Raw genomic sequence first — 18,739 nt, 5'->3', positions numbered from 1 at the left:
GAGACTCTGTCGCAAAAAAAAAAAAAAAAAAGAAGAAAATCATTGTAGTCAAGATGACCATTAGCTGTACATCTTGCAATACAATATGCTACAAAGTAGAATTTGGACATAAACACAGAATAATATCCCAGTAGTCCCATTCACCAGTCCTAGTACCCATTGTTGGTCACTGGTATATATTTCCACTTGTGTGAGATGAAATGATAATAATATAGGGATTTTTCTTTTCTTTTTTTCCCTTTCTTTTCTTTTTTTGAGATGGAGTTTTGCTCTTGTCGCCTAGACTGGAGTGCAATGGCATGATCTCAGCTCATTGTAACCTCCACCTCCTGAGTTCAAGTGATTTTCCTGCCTCAGCCTCCTGAGTAGCTGGGATTACAGGCACCTGCCACCATGCCCAGCTAAGTTTTGTATTTTTAGTAGAGACTGGGTTTCACCATGTTGGCCAGGCTGGTCTCGAACTCCTGACCTCGGGTGATCCACCCACCTCGACCTCTCAAAGTGCTGGAATTACAGGTGTGAGCCACTGCACCTGGCCGGGATTTTTCATAAAGCTAAATTTACTCAGTTTAAACAACTGCTCTTTATTTATACTGTAGCTTTTGTTCAGATGTTAAAATTTTCCTTTCTTCTGGAAAGTAATAGAGATAAGTAGTTGACAGTTTTTATTAAGGTCCTTACTAGACGATATAAAAAGTTGACAAACGGGGCTGGGCGTGGTGGCTCATGCCTGTAATCCCGTCACTTTGGGAGGCTGAAGTGGGTGGATTGCCTGAGCTCAAGAGTTTGAGACCAGTCTAGGCAACACGGTGAAGCCCCGTCTCTACTAAAATACAAAAAATTAGCTGGGCGTGGCGGTGTGTGCCTGTAGTCCCAGCTACTTGGGAGGATGAGGCAGGAGAATTGCTTGAACCCGGGAGGCGGAGGTTGCAGTGAGCCAAGATCGCACCACTGCACTCCAACCTGGGCGACAGAGCGAGACTCCGTCTCAAAAAAAAAAACCCTTGACAAACATATGTCCACTCCTCCCCATTAACTAATATTTATTTTGAAATACCAAAGTCTAGAAATCACTGAATCAGTTAATCTTCACGTTTTCTTACAGTTCTGGGAACCTGGGCTCTTAGATATCAAAGCAATTTATCTATGAAGACCATTCAGTAGACACTAAGCAGAGCATTTCCAAGGAGACATCAGTGCATCTAGTTCCTGACAGTTCATATTTTATTTTTTTAATCTTAATTTTACTTTTTATTTTTTTGAGACAGAGTCTTGCTCTTATCACCCAGGCTGGAGTGCAATGGCTCCATCTTGGCTCACTGCAACCTCCTCCTCCCAGGTTCAAGCAATTCTTCTGTATCAGCGTCCTGAGTAGCTGGGATTACAGGTGCCCACCACCACACCCAGCTAATTTTTGTATTTTTAGTAGAGACGGGGTTTCACCATGTTGGCCAGGCTGGTCTCGAACTCCTTACCTCAGGTGATCCGCCCGCCTTGGCTCCCAAAGTGCTGGGATTACAGATGTGAGCCACTGCGCCTGGCCTGACAGTTCATATTTTATACAGAGGCCCAATACTTGTCTTCTAGGAAGTTACAATCTAAGACAAAACAGAGATGCAGATTGCTGTCACCTAGCACACAGAAGACAGGATAGAAACATCAATCTAATATACTGATTACTAATGAACTACTTACAGCATATTAATAGATAAGAGGCAAGACAAAAACCATGATATGGTATATGTGTGGCAGCTATTTGCAGAGTATCTCTGGAGATCTAAACCCAAACTAAACCAAAGGGCCAAACAATCAAATCATCTTAGAGACCAACAAGGGCTAACCCCTTAAATATCAGTTATTTCTTTCCCCTGATGTCCTCTATAGAATGACTTAGAATTTCAATGGCTAGACTAGAGAAATGGTTTTCATCAGGAATTAAGAAAACAAGCACTTTGTTTTGTTGGTTTTGATTTTAATACCACATACAGATTCTGATGAAAACATTAAATACTACTTAATTAGGCCAATAAACCATTACAGAGTAGTTAGGTCAGTAAGCAAAAATGGTGAAAATTCATAATTATGTGCATTCTCTTTATACTCAAGTTCATTCTTGGTCACAAGAATAGGTATTTTTGAAAGGTATTAATTATAGACATCTAGTGGATATACATATTCAAATTGTCTTCCATTGGTCCCAATTAACATGGCTTCTAAAAGTGCATTCACTTGTAAGCCAAGGGTATTTTAGGCCCTTGGAAAATCTGGCTCATTGTCAAAAATATATAATTTTAAAATTTCTTAGTATAGCAAATGAACTAATGGCTTTACACGTTAAGTATTTTTTGAAGGAGATGGCCAGGAAAATGTTAATAACTGGGAAAACAAATTATTGAACAGAGACCCAAAACATAATTTACTGTGACAAATAAAAGTATTTATTTTTCACATTGTTCTGGAGAGGGGCATATTATTTCAGTGTGTTGAGCATGATTGGATTTACCATTAATTTATTTCACAGAATTTACTGAGTGCCTACTAAGTGCTCCGGTCTGGGAACACAAAGACAAAAGTGTTTGCTCGCCAGGCTGTTGCCATCTCTAAGAGGTGCTCAATACATACTTAAAAATTACGAGAATTTCGACTGAAATTTATATCACACCACACACCCACTCATAGACACACACACACAGTTTAAAGGATCTAGATGTGTTAGAAATGTTCAGGAACTGAAGGAAACAGGCCTTAGGGCTGGAGCCAACATCCAATACTTCATGTAACAGCTTGATTTAAAAAATCATCTTTAAATAATATGACTTGCATTTGCTTTCTCCGATATCCTCATCTTATGCAGTCCTATTTCTAGAAGGTCGTCATGGCGCTTCACAGATGAATGCAACATAATCTCGATTTCCTGGGTGCTTAGGTTGGTAGAGGCTTTTCAGGGAACTTCAGTTGAAGGTCGTCTATTCCAGCTGTTTTCAGATTTGTTAATCCTGGTCTGGGTGGAGGTAGGAGGATACATGTTGCTATTACGCGTTTGCTGGGCTTTAAGACTAACCCTTGTCCATCCACCCCTGGGGAAAACCCTTGCTCTGAATTTTAGGGTTTTGCTTGTTTGATACCAAGGAGGGCCCTGGACGCTTCTGCGTTTCTGACTGCCCACACTACATAAAGTAGTTCCCTTCATCTGCCAAGTAGAAGGCCCATTTTGTCCCAGAAAGAAGCCGAAAGTGGGGCCCAGCAATGTGACTGCAGCAAACTGTGCTTGATCCCTTTCCCGCGCTTCAGGATAGGACCTAGAGTTCAATTTGCAAGCTGTTGTGGGGTGGAAGCTCAATGAGCAGCGGCGGGTCATGCATCACGCGGCTTCCGGCTGTTAGTCCCCATCCAGGGCTATGTGACTCTGGTTTTGACTGGGGGCCGAGATGGAAACCCGAAAGTGTCACTATGGTCCCATCTGGCACTGTAAAGGTGCACTTCCCTGCAGGAGGGCTAAGTATAGGATTGACCTCCAGGAGGGTCTGGAGGGGGGACTCTACCTGTGCAGCAGAATAGAGTGGCCAAGAAGTGGCACAGTTGGACGCAGAGCCGCCCTGACTATCCAAGCACAGCTCAGGTAGCTTCGACTTGGCCAAAGCCAGCATATATTGACGCTCCCAAGACCCTTATTCCTCGGTTGCGGGAAGAGCAGAGGAGAGCCAGGGCGCATGTCCCTTTTGGCCCTCGGATCGGAAAAGCTGCTTGACCAGGTCACTGTGTTTTTCCTTCTTGCCACTCTTTGCCCTGTCGAGGTCAGAGGATGCTTCGGTGTGGCTACCCAACGCGTCACAGATATCAGGGCTCCTCTTCGGGGAATCTCCTTCAGGGCTCTATGCTTTGACAGGAATCACCGCCTCAAGACCCTTCTGCAACTTAACCGCCCTTGCTATTGCTGCTTCAACCAGAAAAGGGCCCTGAGCGGACGAAGTGCCTCACGCTGTCAGGACAAACAAGCGTGCTGTCGGTGGGAACACTACCTCAGCGCGTCCGGGGTTGGCGCTGGGGCTTTCGGGTTGGAGTCGGAGCTTGAACCGCCCTCCAGAGCCTCGCACAGAAGTACGTAAAAACGAGGCGTTTCGCTCTGTACCGGAGACGGTACAACAGCATGGTTTGGATTCCTCTTTCTGCTTCCTGACCCTAGAGGGTTAAATTAGGAGGGTACAACGCCACTCTTTTCTCCTCCTTCCCGCCTGCTCCCCTCCCCTTACCTTTAAAAAGTTAAAAAATGTCTGCAGTAGAAATCTCTTAAAGGGGCGGTGCCGGTGTACGAGTTCTCTTGGCAAGAGTCACTGGGAAGGCTGGCTAGGGGCGTGAGTTCGCTCCACCAGCACCAAAACACTGAAAAAAAAAATTAAAAAAAAAAAAAAGCGAGCGAGCGAGAGAGAGAGAGAGAGAGTGTGTGTGTGTGTTGGGGGGGTGGTGGGAGGAAGGGAAAAAAAGGGGGGAAAAAGGCGGACAGACACACACTTTAGATAAGGACAATTAGTCAGTAGCGAGACCCAGTAGGAAGAGAGCTTTAAATCAGAGGGATTGAATGAGGGTGCTTTGTGCCTTCCCTGAAGCCATGCCCTCCAGCAACTCCCGCCCCCCCGCGTGCCTAGCCCCGGGGGCTCTCTACTTGGCTCTGTTGCTCCATCTCTCCCTTTCCTCCCAAGCTGGAGACAGGAGACCCTTGCCTGTAGACAGAGCTGCAGGTTTGAAGGAAAAGACCCTGATTCTACTTGATGTGAGCACCAAGAACCCAGTCAGGACAGTCAATGAGAACTTCCTCTCTCTGCAGCTGGATCCGTCCATCATTCATGATGGCTGGCTCGATTTCCTAAGGTAAGGCAGGGGCTTCGATGGATCATTTAAAATTTTTTAGTAACAACCCCTCAACCGCTTCCTATCCCCCATTCCAAAGGGGAAAGAAGAAAATAAGCCAAGCAGATCTCTCAAAGAAAGGAGGTTTTCCTCCTCCTGGATTGTGTGCTGTGAGGCTGTAACTAGTGATTGAGAAAAGCAATGTTTTCTATTAAGATGCACATGTTTGCAATGCAGAAGGCATTTCAGAAACTTATCAGTTATGACTGAAAAAATGTTGTGCTTACATATATCCACAATTAGCCTTCCCGTCTCCTGAAAAAGAAACAAGAGGTTCAGAGCAGTTACAAAAGCGAAGAAAAGGTCTCAAACAACAAAGAGCTGAAAGGAATGGGTATGCGTGTGGGGGTGTGTGTGTATGTGAGACAGAGAGGAGAGTGTGTGTGTGTCTGTGAGTGTTCAAGCGGGATTGCACGAAAGTGGAATTTTCCACGGAAAGATCGTTTCGTCAGTTCTCTCCCACTCTCAGACAGAAAACGAATTTAAGCAGAGGCTTGAGTGGTAGGCAAGTTGGATCGGAGTTAAAAATTTTTATTTTATATCCTCCGCTGTCATTTCCAGACTTCAGGACTTTGTAAGGCGCTTTTTATAGACGGAATGCCCTCCCTCCCCCCAGTTCCTCCTCCTTAAATCTCCTGCGGTAACTGCACAGTTTAGCTTTTCTTTAAAGAAAAAAAAAATCCTCGCTGGGGTCACAGTGTTATAAGGCAAGCGGTAAGAGTCCTACAAATACTCCAGGGAGGCTTCGGAGATCTGAACCCCGCACCAGCAGATTAGCAAACCCGGAGGTTTGTGATCCCCTTTGCTCTAGGGCTTGTAATCTAATTGGGCTCACACTTCCCGGGTTGTTGCAGTTTGGCAGTTAGGCAACTGCGATCCCTTCCCATCAGAGACAGAGTTGCAGTGTAAAATACGAAATAAATCCTCTGCAATGTCGAATCCAAGTGTTGAGTTTTAAAAAATTCCCTCCAAGTTGGAGCCTCAGCTGTGGGTTCTCCTCGAAGAGCCGTCAGCGCTCTCAGTCCCACTTTGCCCCGAGGCCAGGTCCGTTGCGCGTCCTTCGTATTTTTCACTCCTTGCGAAATTCGAATTTTGCTTCTTGAGGTGCGCCCGCCTCTCAGCTCTTGGGGTTGTCCCCCTGGCCCGGGTCGGGTCTGCGGACGCGGCAGGTAGCGGGAGGCGCCACGTGGAGCGCTCCTTCCACGTGGAGGAAAGGTAGCCGGAGGACTGAGAGGCTGTAGCTGCCCTTGCTGAGGCCGTTTCGGTTCCTGTTGGTGCGGTTGCTGCGAGGGCGGAACAGCCAGCTCCGCGCGGCCCAGCTTCCTCTTCGAAAGCTCTTTCGTGCAGCAGAGCGCGTCTCTGAGCTCGTCCGAATGTAGGGTGCAATGGAGTTTTCCGCAATGCTTGTCCCACTTTCTTTGAACGCCTACAGCTGCGCAGACCCCCTTTCCCCACTACCTTGCTTTCTTCTTTTTAAAAATCAGCCTGTTCGCCTAAGGCTTTACTGCCTCAGAAACGAGTCTGGAAGGCAGATTTTCGGGGAAGAAATCCTGGCGGAGCGCATTCGCATTGGCTATGCAGGCTTCTGGATGAAAGGTTGTTGGAACTGCCCTTTCCCCAGGACCGGATTCGCGCGGACGTCTCCTTTGCTATAGTAGGCCCACGCGACGCCCTGACTGTGCCTGTCCTGGAGTGCGGTCCCGGAGACTTCAGCCAAACGACCATTCTGGTTACAAGACCCTGGGGTAGCCACGTCTCTTCTCAAAAAACTCTTCAAAAGCAGAGTCTGTTTTTTCTTTCTCGTATCCACCTCCTTTATGATGCTCTTTAACGTCACCATTTGGATTTGGGTTTTCAGAATCTGAAACAGTAAAGCGTTAAAAAATAATTTACAGACCTGGAACTCAACAGCTGATCCCCTCAGCATTATCAGTATCTGCATTGCTCCTTTTCTACTCCTTCCCAAAGCAGCAGTCTTTGGCTTTTAAAAAACCTATTGATGGAAATCCTGACCTTCAATAGATGCAAATGCTATTGTTTTGGTGCTCATTTAGTATCCCGTAACGCGCAGGTTCCACATTTCGGCAAGCTTCATTTTCCCTAGCGGTTCCAAACGGCCCCAAGTGGGAAAGAAGAAAGATGGAGCCTAACTCGGGGGTGGGGTGGGGAGGAGGATGTTACCTTTGCTGAGATCAGGCGGAATTATTTCAGGGGCCAAAGAGACTTTGCCTTTACTGTGTGTGTGTGTGGTAGTGGTGGTGGTGCGGGAGTGGAGAAGTGTTCTTGGAAAGGCAAGGGTTTACCCTGGGGATCTCTCCGTCCGGGGATTTGGGAAACAATGCGGTTTTTACAATATAGTGAAAAAGGAAAATCAACTCGGACATTAAAAGAAAGAAAGTAGGAATCCACTTAACCTCAGGCGCCGGGCCTGGTCTGAGAGAAACAAGGCAGGTTTCACCTCCTGCACGGAGGTTTGTGGGGCCCCTGGGGCTGAGGAGGCAATGCCAGCTTTCAGTATACAAGTTTTTGGCAACGGTCGGAAGCCAGAGGTAGGCGCGCCTAGCGCGTCTCCGCCCGGAGCGCTTCCCTGGCAGTGGCAGAAGCCGGGCAACTGTGCTTTAGCGCCGTGCTCGTAGCACGTACACCCACCCCATACAAACACTCTATGAACAAACACTATCTGTAGCCTTTAGGAGATCAGGATCTGGGTGTCTGCGGGAGGGGGCCGCTGCGGGCGCCTGGAAGCGGGAGGCACAGCCCCCGGAGCCGGGCGGTCGAGGGCGGGCTGGGGCGCAGGGCACTAGCTAGACGCTGCGGGAGCGGCCAAGGGCCAGCGTGGACTGCCGGCTGGGGCAGGCATGGAGTCTCTAGCCCCGGCCAAGTCGCCCTCAGGGAGTCGGAAGAGGGCCCTTCTCGGTGCCCCACGCGCTCTCGTCCTGTCCCGGGAAACTTTCCTCTCTTATTCTCTTCCTCTGCAGCTCCAAGCGCTTGGTGACCCTGGCCCGGGGACTTTCGCCCGCCTTTCTGCGCTTCGGGGGCAAAAGGACCGACTTCCTGCAGTTCCAGAACCTGAGGAACCCGGCGAAAAGCCGCGGGGGCCCGGGCCCGGATTACTATCTCAAAAACTATGAGGATGGTGAGAAACTTGATTACCATTCTTTATTTGGGGAGCGGAAGCAAGCCCCCGCTGTGTTTGTGTATCTGTGTGTTCGTGTGTCTGTGTGTTCGTGTGTGTGTTCGTGTGTGTGTTCGTGTGTGTGTGTGTGTGTGTATGCGCGCGCGCGCGCGTTGGGGCAGATTTGGAGAGCCTGGTTGCAGCTCGCCTGAAAATGAAAAGTTGGAAGCTTCAGACGAGGAGACACTGCAGTGTGGAACTCCTGACCTCATTGCGCAATGGGGGTTCTCCAAGTTGTTCTCACCCAGCTGCCGGCCTTTTGCTGGGCGGCTGTCTTGGAGGCTGAGAGCTGGTAGCCCAAACTGCTTAGCAGGCTGTTCCTGCGGGGTGTAGATGCAGCAGGTTTTTTGAGAAAATTCAGCCAGGTTCATAGATTATTAAAGGTCAGAGTCATATTTCATTGCTAAAATTCTAGGCAAAGTGCCTTTCTGTTTTTCTTATTTCTTGCCTTCCTGTGATTAGGGTACAGAAGGAATTCAGCCGTTTTTGAAACCCACTCTAAAGTTTTCTGGAATAATCCCTTTTAAATTCGTCCCTTGTTGAGGAAGGTTTGGAAATCTCCACAGTTAGTTCTTCTTCAGATTGCCTAATCTCAGAGTTGCATTTTTTTTTTTTTCTGTTTTAAAATGGGATTCCAAATGCCAGCTTTCTTTCCTGACCGGATTAGATAAGTGTTGGAAGGGCTTTGAAAACTTTAAATCCTATTTCAATCTGAGAGGCCAATCTTTTTTGGTTTGAACAGTCTCGTTTTCACTAGGGAAAAAAATGAAAATGCTATTGAAAACTTTTTGTTTAGAAGGTTAGGTGTTAACATCTATAAACTTCCTGTTTAAGTGGAGGGACGTACTTTCAAAGAGGCACGATGAGGGTATTGGTTTCTTGAGCTATTGACACTGTTAAGATTGGATAGAAGAGGCATTAGTGTCCATTCTTGGAGGGCTGTCATCCCCGTTGCTGTTCCTTCTCATAAGTAAACTACAGTTTTATATATAAAGGGCTCAGGGACAGGTTTTCAGAGCCTTCTGAATTTTGTTATATCTTGTCCTTACAAATCAGCTAAAGGAGCAAATGCCCTTGTATTTTCTTGGGCCTTCATTGAAAAGTACTTCTGGAGAGGTATTGGAATGTATTTCAAGGGTGGCAAAGGAACATTTTTTTTTTTTTAAGTGCCAGAATAGAGAAAGAGGGCAAGGCTAAGGCTTCTTGAGTTTGGAGCATGACTAGGACTTACTCTTTTATAACATTTGCCAAAGCATGTAGGTGTTTAAGGCTATATCTTTTCAAAGATAAAAGTCATTGCTATAAAAGTATGGATTGCAAGTAGACTTTTGCTGTCACTCAGCATAAATGCGGAAAGGTAAAAGATAGTCTTTAACAGCACCTCCTATGGTAATTTGACCCAGAACCTTATAGCTCCCAGGGTCACTGTCAGCTCTGTGACATAAGAAGGGAGAATATTAATGGTTTTTCTGATGAGATAGCTCTTCTTCCAATCCATTTGAACTACTTCCTCTTTAGTTTGTGGGAAAACTTGTAAGAGCCCCAGGAATTGCTGGGGGTGAGGGAGGGAGGAAAGGACCATTATAAGTTTAGAAATTGGTCTGTTTCTCCCAACCTTGTACCTAGGATTATGTTACGTTGAGAACAATGAGATCTGCTTAAAATGAAGGCTACAATTTGTTTCCCTTTGTGAAAGGAGAAAGTGGGCATCATGGGGAGAAAAGAAATTGGCAGAAGGCAGTGCCCTGTAAAACTATATAGAATTAAAAAAAAAACATAAATGGAAAAGATTTAAGAGGTTACTTCAGTCCTCTATCACGTCAGGGGCCAGTATAGGATCACTCCATATGGAATCCTTTTCTTGTTTTGTCCAACCTGGCATTAAATAGGAATGTAGTTTTTCACCACTGGTAGGGGAGAGAGTTCTTCTGTCCCATAAGCTTTTGCTGGGAAATTTCTCCTGAATTTTCCCTTTATAAGTATTTACAATTATTCCTGTTTGCATTTTTTAGACATCTATCTTCAAAATAATTTCTGCCTTTGGTGTGAGTGTTAGCTTAAAAAAAATGTTTCCTCATAGCTGTTTTTTATCTAGACTACCTGGATCTAATTCTTTTAAAACTTTCTTTAAAGTCAGTCCTTCCAGACACTAATCTGTTTTATTGCTCCTAGCTGAACTCCTTTTGATTTATGTTTTCCTAGTAATAAGATGCTCTGAACTATATCAGTATTTGAGGCTTTAGCAGAGTTAAAGAGAATGAGAATGTCCTATTTCTGCCCTTTGAAGCTCACATATCCTTAAATTACCCATACTGTCTTTGTTGTTGCATGTTGCATTGCAGAATTCAAGGCAAAATGTTCTTGGTATTGTCTCAGCAATTTTGAAAACATTATGCTTCTGTTGTCCCTTTTCATCTAGTGATAACTGTTATCATCACGAGCATCTTAAAGTAATTAAGCCTTTTTAGGAAATGGCCCTGTAGTAAGCACTTGGGCATAAAGGCATCTTATTAAAAAATGTATTTACTTAAACATAGTACAGAATAACAACATACATTTTGAGTAATGAGATATACCTACTGGCACATTATGAAACTGAATGATACAGTGAAGAGAAAATGGAATTTGGACTTAGGAAGCTTGTACTGCAGGCCTGGCCCTATCACTTATGAATGTGTGGCCCGGGGCTTACTGTTTATAGCATGTGGCTGATGATAATTACCTGCTGTACATTGCTTCTCTGAAGGTTCTAAGAGGTAATGTTTGTAAGTTATTTTTTTGACTGCACAACACTATAAGAAAGGTAAGGATTCTTACTTTCGTTAAAGGTAACTTCAACAAATTTCTAATATATATTTAATGTTTTAAAGTGGGATTAAGGAGTGAGTACGATTTCATGAGACTGAAGTTTTTACAGAAGGCAGAAGGTAGATTTATGGAATTACCTGAGAGGATTGAGAGAATGTAAGGAGAATTATCTTTAAGGAACAGAGTTGAGAACCAAAGGTGGCTTTTGTTATGTACTAATGTTAAAATGAATGGATAGTTGTAGCATTGAGCAAAAAGCCTCCACTTTTCTGGTTAATCTGTTTATATTGCTACCCTAATAAGATTTTTTTTTTTTTGAGATGGAGTCTCCTCTGTTGCCCAGGCTGGAGGGCAGTGGCATTATCTTGATTTACTGCAATCTCTGCCTCCTGGGTTCAAGTGATTTTTGTGCCATAGCCTCTTGAGTAGCTGGGATTACAGGTGTGCGCCACCATGCCCGGCTAATTTTTGTATTTTTAGTAGAGATGGGATTTCACCATGTTGGCCAGGCTGGTCTTGAACTCCTGACCTCAAGTGATCTGCCCAGTTCAGCCTCCCAAAGTGCTGGGATTACAGACATGAGCCACTGTGCCCCGCCCCTGATGTGATTTTGTTGTTCCCTTTGTTTCCCCATGAATTAATAATGCAATTAACAACTCATGTGTCTTCTGTTTTCCAGATACTTTCTGAGCACATTAATGCAACTGTATTTTCTCTAACTTTGTAAAACCACTATTTGTGTATCACTTTGGGAGCTTCACTGGTTACTCCTTTAACGCAGTTAACTATTCTACTCTGTGCTTAGGCACCTTGAATTACATACACAAATAGTGATGATGGAAGAAGTGAAAATAGAGTTGTTCTTTATACCCTAGGAATCTTACTGTTGCCTGACTTCCTTTTTGTTCTGTGTAATGTTATGCTTTACTTGCTCTCAACAAGGAAATCTTGGGTTATTCTTCTGTTCTTAAGTTTATTTTTTTCCAGTCTTTCCCTCTTTGTATTGTATTCAATTTGGTTTATTTGTATGCATGTTTTTTTAAGACCATAACTGCATCTTTAATGAAGATGTACACCATTTTTTTAATGTACATCAAAAGCCAGCTTAATATTTCTAAAATGTCATTCATCATGTTGCTCTTTTGCTAAAAAACTATGGTTATTTTTGGATTGCTTACATAGTATGTTCAGACTCCTCAACCTGACATTCAAAACCTTTCACATTTCAGGCTCAGCTTACTTTTACTACCCTGTGTTTCCATACACCTTTTATTACAGCCCAACTTACTTGATTGTTCACTGTCTTCTTAAAGCATCTTTATTGTCTCAACCCCATACCTTTGTTCAGTTAGTATATGAATGTCTTTGAATGTCTTTGAATGCCTTGAATGTCTTTCTCTTGGCTCAAGTCAGAGCTTACTCCATCCCACCTAGTTTTTGAAGGCCCATTGCAAATGTTCCTTATTTGCACAAAACTGTTCTTGAACAGGTCATTCCACAGTGATCTCTTCTTTCTTTAGAGTGCTGTAGCTTTTACTCTTTATGCTTTTCTTTTGGCTCCTTCTATCTTGTTTTGCCATTTAATTTTATATATATATATATACATACACACACACATACACATATATATATACACATTCAACTTTATATATATACATTCAACTTTATATATATACATATATATATATATATTTTACCTTTCCATCTAGAATGCAAATTCTTTATAGGAAGAGACCATATCTAATTATTGTATATCCACAATGTCTAGCCTTTATGACACGTGGTAGATCTTCAGCAAATTTTCTTGGGTGTATGCTAGGTTAAAAGCACTGTGAAAGGCCCTGGGAAAATGGAGGTGACCAGTGGAGAAATGACTGAAGGTATACATGAAGATTCTATTCATTTTACACTTTCAACACATATTCCCATGCAGTCCATTCTTGATGCTTATTTTTTAATGGCATTCTTCATTATTTTAACCATGTGCTCCTTATCTTTGGTTGTCTAAGTTGTCTTGATTTTATGCTATGTGTTAAATTAACTTTACCACCCAGTTTAAAGCCTTGCACTAGAACTACGTTTTAAAAAATTGTATCTGTTTTTACCTTGCCTTTACTTTTGCTTTTCTTTGTTAGCCTAATGTAATTTCTATCCCTGATTTTTCAATTCCTGGTGTAACAGTGCCTTTTCACAACTTTCAAATATCTTTTAGCTTTATCTCCTGAAGACTTTTCAGAGAGCTTCTAAATTCTAAATGATGAATGTGTGTATACTTTGTAAACTCTAAGACACTGTATAACTATTATTATTCTCTTTTCTCTAGGAAGCTTTTCCACAGATGAAGTAGTTAATTCTTTTTCTTTTTAATTCCATTCTATCAATCAAGACTTACGGTGTAAGAACAGCACAACTGCCAAAATACATATTTGCCTTGAACTTATCCACCTTCTATTATCTCATTTTATTTCACATAATGGTTTTGAAATTCTGTTACATTTAATAAGTATGTACTGATTATCTACTCTCTGTTTAGTTTCATGCTAGACAAAGAGTGGAGAATATAAAATAAATAAAAGATGCTATCCCAAATCAACATTAGAACACAACAGTAATAATTGCTTTAGGCGAGATACGTTAATCAAGTGTTGGACTTAGCGGGTGGAACTTTAAAAGAGGATATTTGCATAGCCTTAAAGCATCTCCCTCATAATATATATTAACTAATTATTGTGGTGGTTTTAATATATGTCCACAAATTCTCCGCCTCTAGGAGGTGGAGCTTAATTCTTCTTCCCTTGAGTGTGACTTGGATTTAAAGAAGAGAGTCTCCAAAGGGGAAAATAGTAACTTTTCACTGAAGCAATTGACAGATATCATTTTATCAGCGACTAAGGTTAACATCAGCAGATAAATCATATTGATATCATGTATTATTCTCTGATATGATATAATGAGAAGGGCACTTCACCATGTAGTATTCTTTCCCCAGATCTGTTACTCTCAGTAAACATGAGAAAACATTAGTCAAACCCAAACTGAAGGATACTCTATAGGATACCTGACTTGTATTCTTCAAAAGATACTGCATCTGCTGTCAATGAACCAATAGTGTAGTTGGTGAGACAACATTAACACTGACAAAACTGAAGAATAACAGAAAGACAATTTAGAATGAAGTGCTAAGTGGAATATAATAGTTTTCCAGGGTATAACAAGAAAAGTAGAGTTGAATGCTGGTGAGACTTAGGTGGGAGTTAGATAGGTAGGTAGACCTTAGAGAGAGAGAGACAAGAAGAGAGGATATGCAACTCAAGGGAAAGAGCATGAGGCAAATCCTCGTATATATTTGGGCAGGAAGGAGACCACCCTGGCTACATAGAAAGTATGTTAGAATTATCTTACTTCATGTGGTAGAACTATGTCAAAATCTCTATAGAAGCCTGTTTACACATTTTTGTTAAATAGAAATGTTTATAATTAAAGAAAAATGTATAAAAATAAAGTACATTAGAAATTATCCCAAGCAAAGTTCATATTGCTAGAATTATGTTTAAATTGGGTTTTAATACATTCTAATCTATTTTTCTTAACTTCAAAATATGTAATTGAAGAAGAAGAAGAAAAAGAAAGTACATGTGTGAGAGAAAATGTTGGTTGGGTAAATCCAGATCAGATTATGGGAATCTTGAAATTTAGGCATAGTAAAATGGAATTGGCCCTAGAGGAAAAAAGAGGCTATTATAACTTATTTTACTTCATTGGAGAAGGGAAGGACACATTTCAACAAGGGCCTTCCATGACACTGCTCTCTCCCATCTTCCCTTTCCAAATCACTAGACACATTCATCCCCTCCCTCTAACTAAACTGTGTTATAATAACTGCATTTGTCAAGGTTTGAGTTACAAAGCATGCTTAACAGACAGATCCTAAAATTGAATTATTAATTAGATCCTTACATTGCAAGTTTTATAAAGTAAAAGGTCTTAAAATTTGCTTGTTATTTTATGTTATTCTTCTTTTGTAGAGTAAATACAGGCTAGTATTTTATAATCATTTATTTACTCATTGAGTAGGCATCCAGTTTCAGGCCCCTGTTTGACACTGAAGCTGGGAAGATTAATGGGGCCCAGGTGTAATTATCGAATTACTTACTACTGACTTCTTGTCACTTCAGCAGCAGCAGCTAAAAGCAGTTTGTAGAGAATTTTAGGCCCAAGAAAAACCTTCATTCTAACTTCATCCTTGGCATTTCACAATTTGTCTGCCAATAACTTTAGAAGGATTTGATATAATTTAATATTCTATTAAAAAGTGTCAGTAATCACCTGAAATTTTATGTATGTTTATTTATTTATGAAGTATTATTTATGTTTATTTTATTCTGCCTTTTGAAATCAAAATGGATGCATTTCTGTAATACATTTGAAATTTTGTACTCAGGCCCTAAGTGTGAGCTGCAGTTCACTATATCCCAGTAAATTTGAATTTGTATCTTACAAAGATTTAGTCACCATGTCTAGTCACAGTGTAGTCATTGTGGCCACGTGCATACTGCTAGAAGTGGTAGAGACCAAGAAATACTGGTCCATTACTTGTGGAGGTGGCTTAATTAATTTCAGTGAATCAGAAAAGCCAGTAAATAAACCTTTTAATGCTGACCACATTTGTATAATTTACCACCTGGGCATTGGGGAAAAAGGTAATTCATCAATTTTTTTTGTACAATGCAACTGTACTACTGTTGCCAATACCAAATTATTATTTCATCTGCCAAATTCATTTAAATTATCTCTCCTGGTCTCCCAATCCCTACTGATGGGATGGGGACCTCATGGAAGAAAAGCAGTTTCTTTCAAAAAGTTTTCTGGTTTTGTTTGGTCTGCTGGTCACGTGATCTGGACTCCTGTAGTCAGAAGTCTCGTCTGACAATCCTTCATCAAAGTGGATTAGATGTTAAGAATCTTAATTTGGGTACTTCTTAGTTCCTTAATCATGCTTTCAGCTATCTCAGTCTGTAAGACAGTAGACTGAAACTCTGAGCTGTGTGTGTGTGTGTGTGTGTCAGAGAGAAAGAGAGTGAGAATGAATAAGAGAATCAGAGAATTTTGTGTTTCATTCCCTGAACTTGTCTATCAGTGGTAATTTAGGCCAAGTGAAGACGTATTTCTTGACTGGTGGTTAGTGCTGTTCAAGGTTTACATACCTTGTACTAGTTTGTTGAATTATTTTATCCATTGGCTTTCATGATCTAATTGAGTTTAGTTCAGTTCCATTCAGTTTTCTTCACTTTGATATGGTAAAAGACAGTGTAATTTTGCTCAATTCAATAAATGTTTTTTGATTATCAGTTATATATAAGCCAGACTTAGTGCTAGATATTGGGACAACCAAGAGGAATAAACATGAACTGTACTCTCAAGAGTGCTGTGACCTTACATATTAAACATAAATTTTGTAGTGGTCTCCAGTGTCCTCTCTTTAGTTAGACCAATCTTTGCTTAGTTCCTCTACTTCTCCACTTACATATATTATACTTTCCATGTTGAACACACATCTCCCTCTCCCCTGACATTGAAAATTTTACCTGTTCTTGAAAGCTCTGCTCAAATTCCATCTTTCATTAAACCTTCTGCTAAGTCAGTACCCATTAATTTCCCTCTTTCTCTGAATTTTTCTAAAATTCTTTCCTGAATACACACTCCAATTTAGTCCAAGTACCCAGACTGACTTAAGCAGGTCATTTTTGTCCTTAGGAATTTATGATAAAAATACACTGCTATTGTTACACATACAAAAAGCAATGTAGACATAACCATCACCATACTGCATGGAACAGACACATTAAGTCAAACAAAGTATTTATGTTATTTACAAACCTAAATATATGTGTTTTGGTTTTTGTGTAGCAAATAATGAAGAGTGAAATGTATATGCTGTATATTTAGAAAAGATGGGTGCATGCATGTATCTGTATGTTTGTGTTGAAGGAATTAGGGGTTAAACCAGTACCTTATTTTCACTTGGTTTGGAATGTGAAGTTAGAAAGCTGGGAAAAGGTAAACTGCCCAGATTTGGGACATTATCTCTTAAATACTGTGGAAGAATGAATGTTTCTGTGCAGCCCAATAATAGTAATAACACAACCATAATAATAATACTTAACGTTATTGAATGCTTATTATGTGCCAGGTACTGTTTTAAGCAGTGTACATGCATTAATACATTAATCCTTCCATCAACCCTATGAGGAAAGTACTGTTTACCCCATTTGACAGATGGGGAAACTAAGGCACAGAGAGGTTAAGTAATTTGCCCAAGACTACCCAGCTAATGAGTTGTGCTACAGGGACTCAGTGATATCAGTCATTAAACCTTCAAGCTTAAATGGAGCCTCTGCTATGAAGTATTAAATAGCAGGATTAGATCCCAGTCCTGTATTGTGCTTAGGTAAGAGAGGGATTCAATCTTTGAATCATCCGTTGTCTTATTTATTCGTCCATTCATTTGTCTGGCTGCGAAACCCCTAAACTAAGCATTGTGGAGCATTAAAAAAATGTGTGCCATATGCCTTCCCATGAGTATAGTCCCATGAACATATTCAAAGGTCTTGTGGGTTATGACACAAAATAGTTGTTAGGTAAAACAGAGAACAATAACTGCAGGAAGACACATGAACAATTGAAAGAAATGATTGTCACATGTTAGGACATGTTGAAGGAGTAGAACAACAACTGATCCAATGTAGGAAAGGACTTATAGTTTCTCTAGGAAGGAGGTATATTTTGGAAGCAAATGTGTTGAAGGGAATAATAGAAATGGATCAACGGTGTTATTGATGTAAGGGAAATTTTAGGAAAAAAGAGAAATAAGAATATTTGAAAAAATTATTGGACAATTTTGAGAATATTTGAAAAAATTACTGGGCAATTTTATAATTACTTTTTATTTATACACTGAACCATACTCTGACTTATTCTTCCTTCAAGTTTTAAGCCTAGTGAAGTCCTGTGAAGAGAAAAGGGAATTGATAAAGGTGAGATTTGAAGAAAGCCTTTTCTTCATACTTCTTTCCCTTATCTTTCTGTTTGAACTGTGATTTTGTTAAATTCAAGTAGGGAACACAACTATAGACACTTAAAATGAAGAAATCAAGGAACAAAAAGGTTATATAGTCTGCAAAATGTCTCAGGGTTAAGTAACTGTACTAGTAAATGGCTGAGCTGTGGTTGAATCCAGGTCAGTCTCTCTCCAAAGCTGGTGATTTTCATTACCCCTGTTATAACATGGCAGCACAGTGTTTCTCATTCTTCTACCAAGTCAGCTTCAAAGGCCTTTCCCCTAGAGGAAAGGCCTTTATATTAGCTGGAGTCTGATTTGAAAGTTTACTTGTAAATAGGGCTAAATGATAATTATTGTTGTTTCCCTTGTGACTGTTTTCATCTGGTTTGGGCACTCATCACCTCACACCTGTTCTGTAGCACGTCTCAGCTGGGTTTCCTGTTTTCAGCCTCTCTCCATCTTGTTGTCTTATTAACCTTTCTGAAGCTCCACTTTCCTCCTGTCACTGCCTAGCTCGAAACCTTCACAGACATCCCTTGTCTGCCAGCTCAAGTTTTTGAGCTTTCCAAGGCTCCCTATGGTCAGTCTACTCTCCTTGGCCAGCTTTTTCTGTCTGCCTCCCTATAGGAACCTAAGTTTATTCACAAGCAGATGGTATAGCTTGTTACTCTACTTCTACCTTCTCTGACATTCTTTTCATTTCTAACCCTCTGGATATTTCACCCTATCATCCCTCTGCCACATTCTACCCATTTCTGAATTCTGCCTACTTTTCAAAGCCCTGCTCAAGT

General features: G+C 41.3%; 1 protein-coding gene across 2 annotated transcripts in view; it reads left to right on the top strand.

The window, feature by feature from the left end:
* Positions 1 to 4,504: 4,504 nt before the first annotated feature.
* HPSE2 (heparanase 2 (inactive)) overlaps positions 4,505 to 18,739 on the top strand; it is a 741,938-nt gene continuing 727,703 nt past the window's right edge. For both annotated transcript variants that reach the window (XM_054503558.1, XM_054503559.1), the window contains exons 1-2: positions 4,505 to 4,866; positions 7,884 to 8,041. In XM_054503558.1, the coding sequence (XP_054359533.1) occupies positions 4,577 to 4,866; positions 7,884 to 8,041 (448 nt within the window). In that variant the 5' untranslated portion in view covers positions 4,505 to 4,576. The remainder of the gene's footprint in view (positions 4,867 to 7,883; positions 8,042 to 18,739) is intronic.

The sequence above is a fragment of the Pongo pygmaeus genome, chromosome 8, assembly GCF_028885625.2.
Source record: "Pongo pygmaeus isolate AG05252 chromosome 8, NHGRI_mPonPyg2-v2.0_pri, whole genome shotgun sequence".
NCBI classification, from domain to species: domain Eukaryota; kingdom Metazoa; phylum Chordata; class Mammalia; order Primates; family Hominidae; genus Pongo; species Pongo pygmaeus.
The sequence above is the reverse complement of the archived record's forward strand: the minus strand, read 5'-3'. Positions and strand labels throughout refer to the sequence as shown.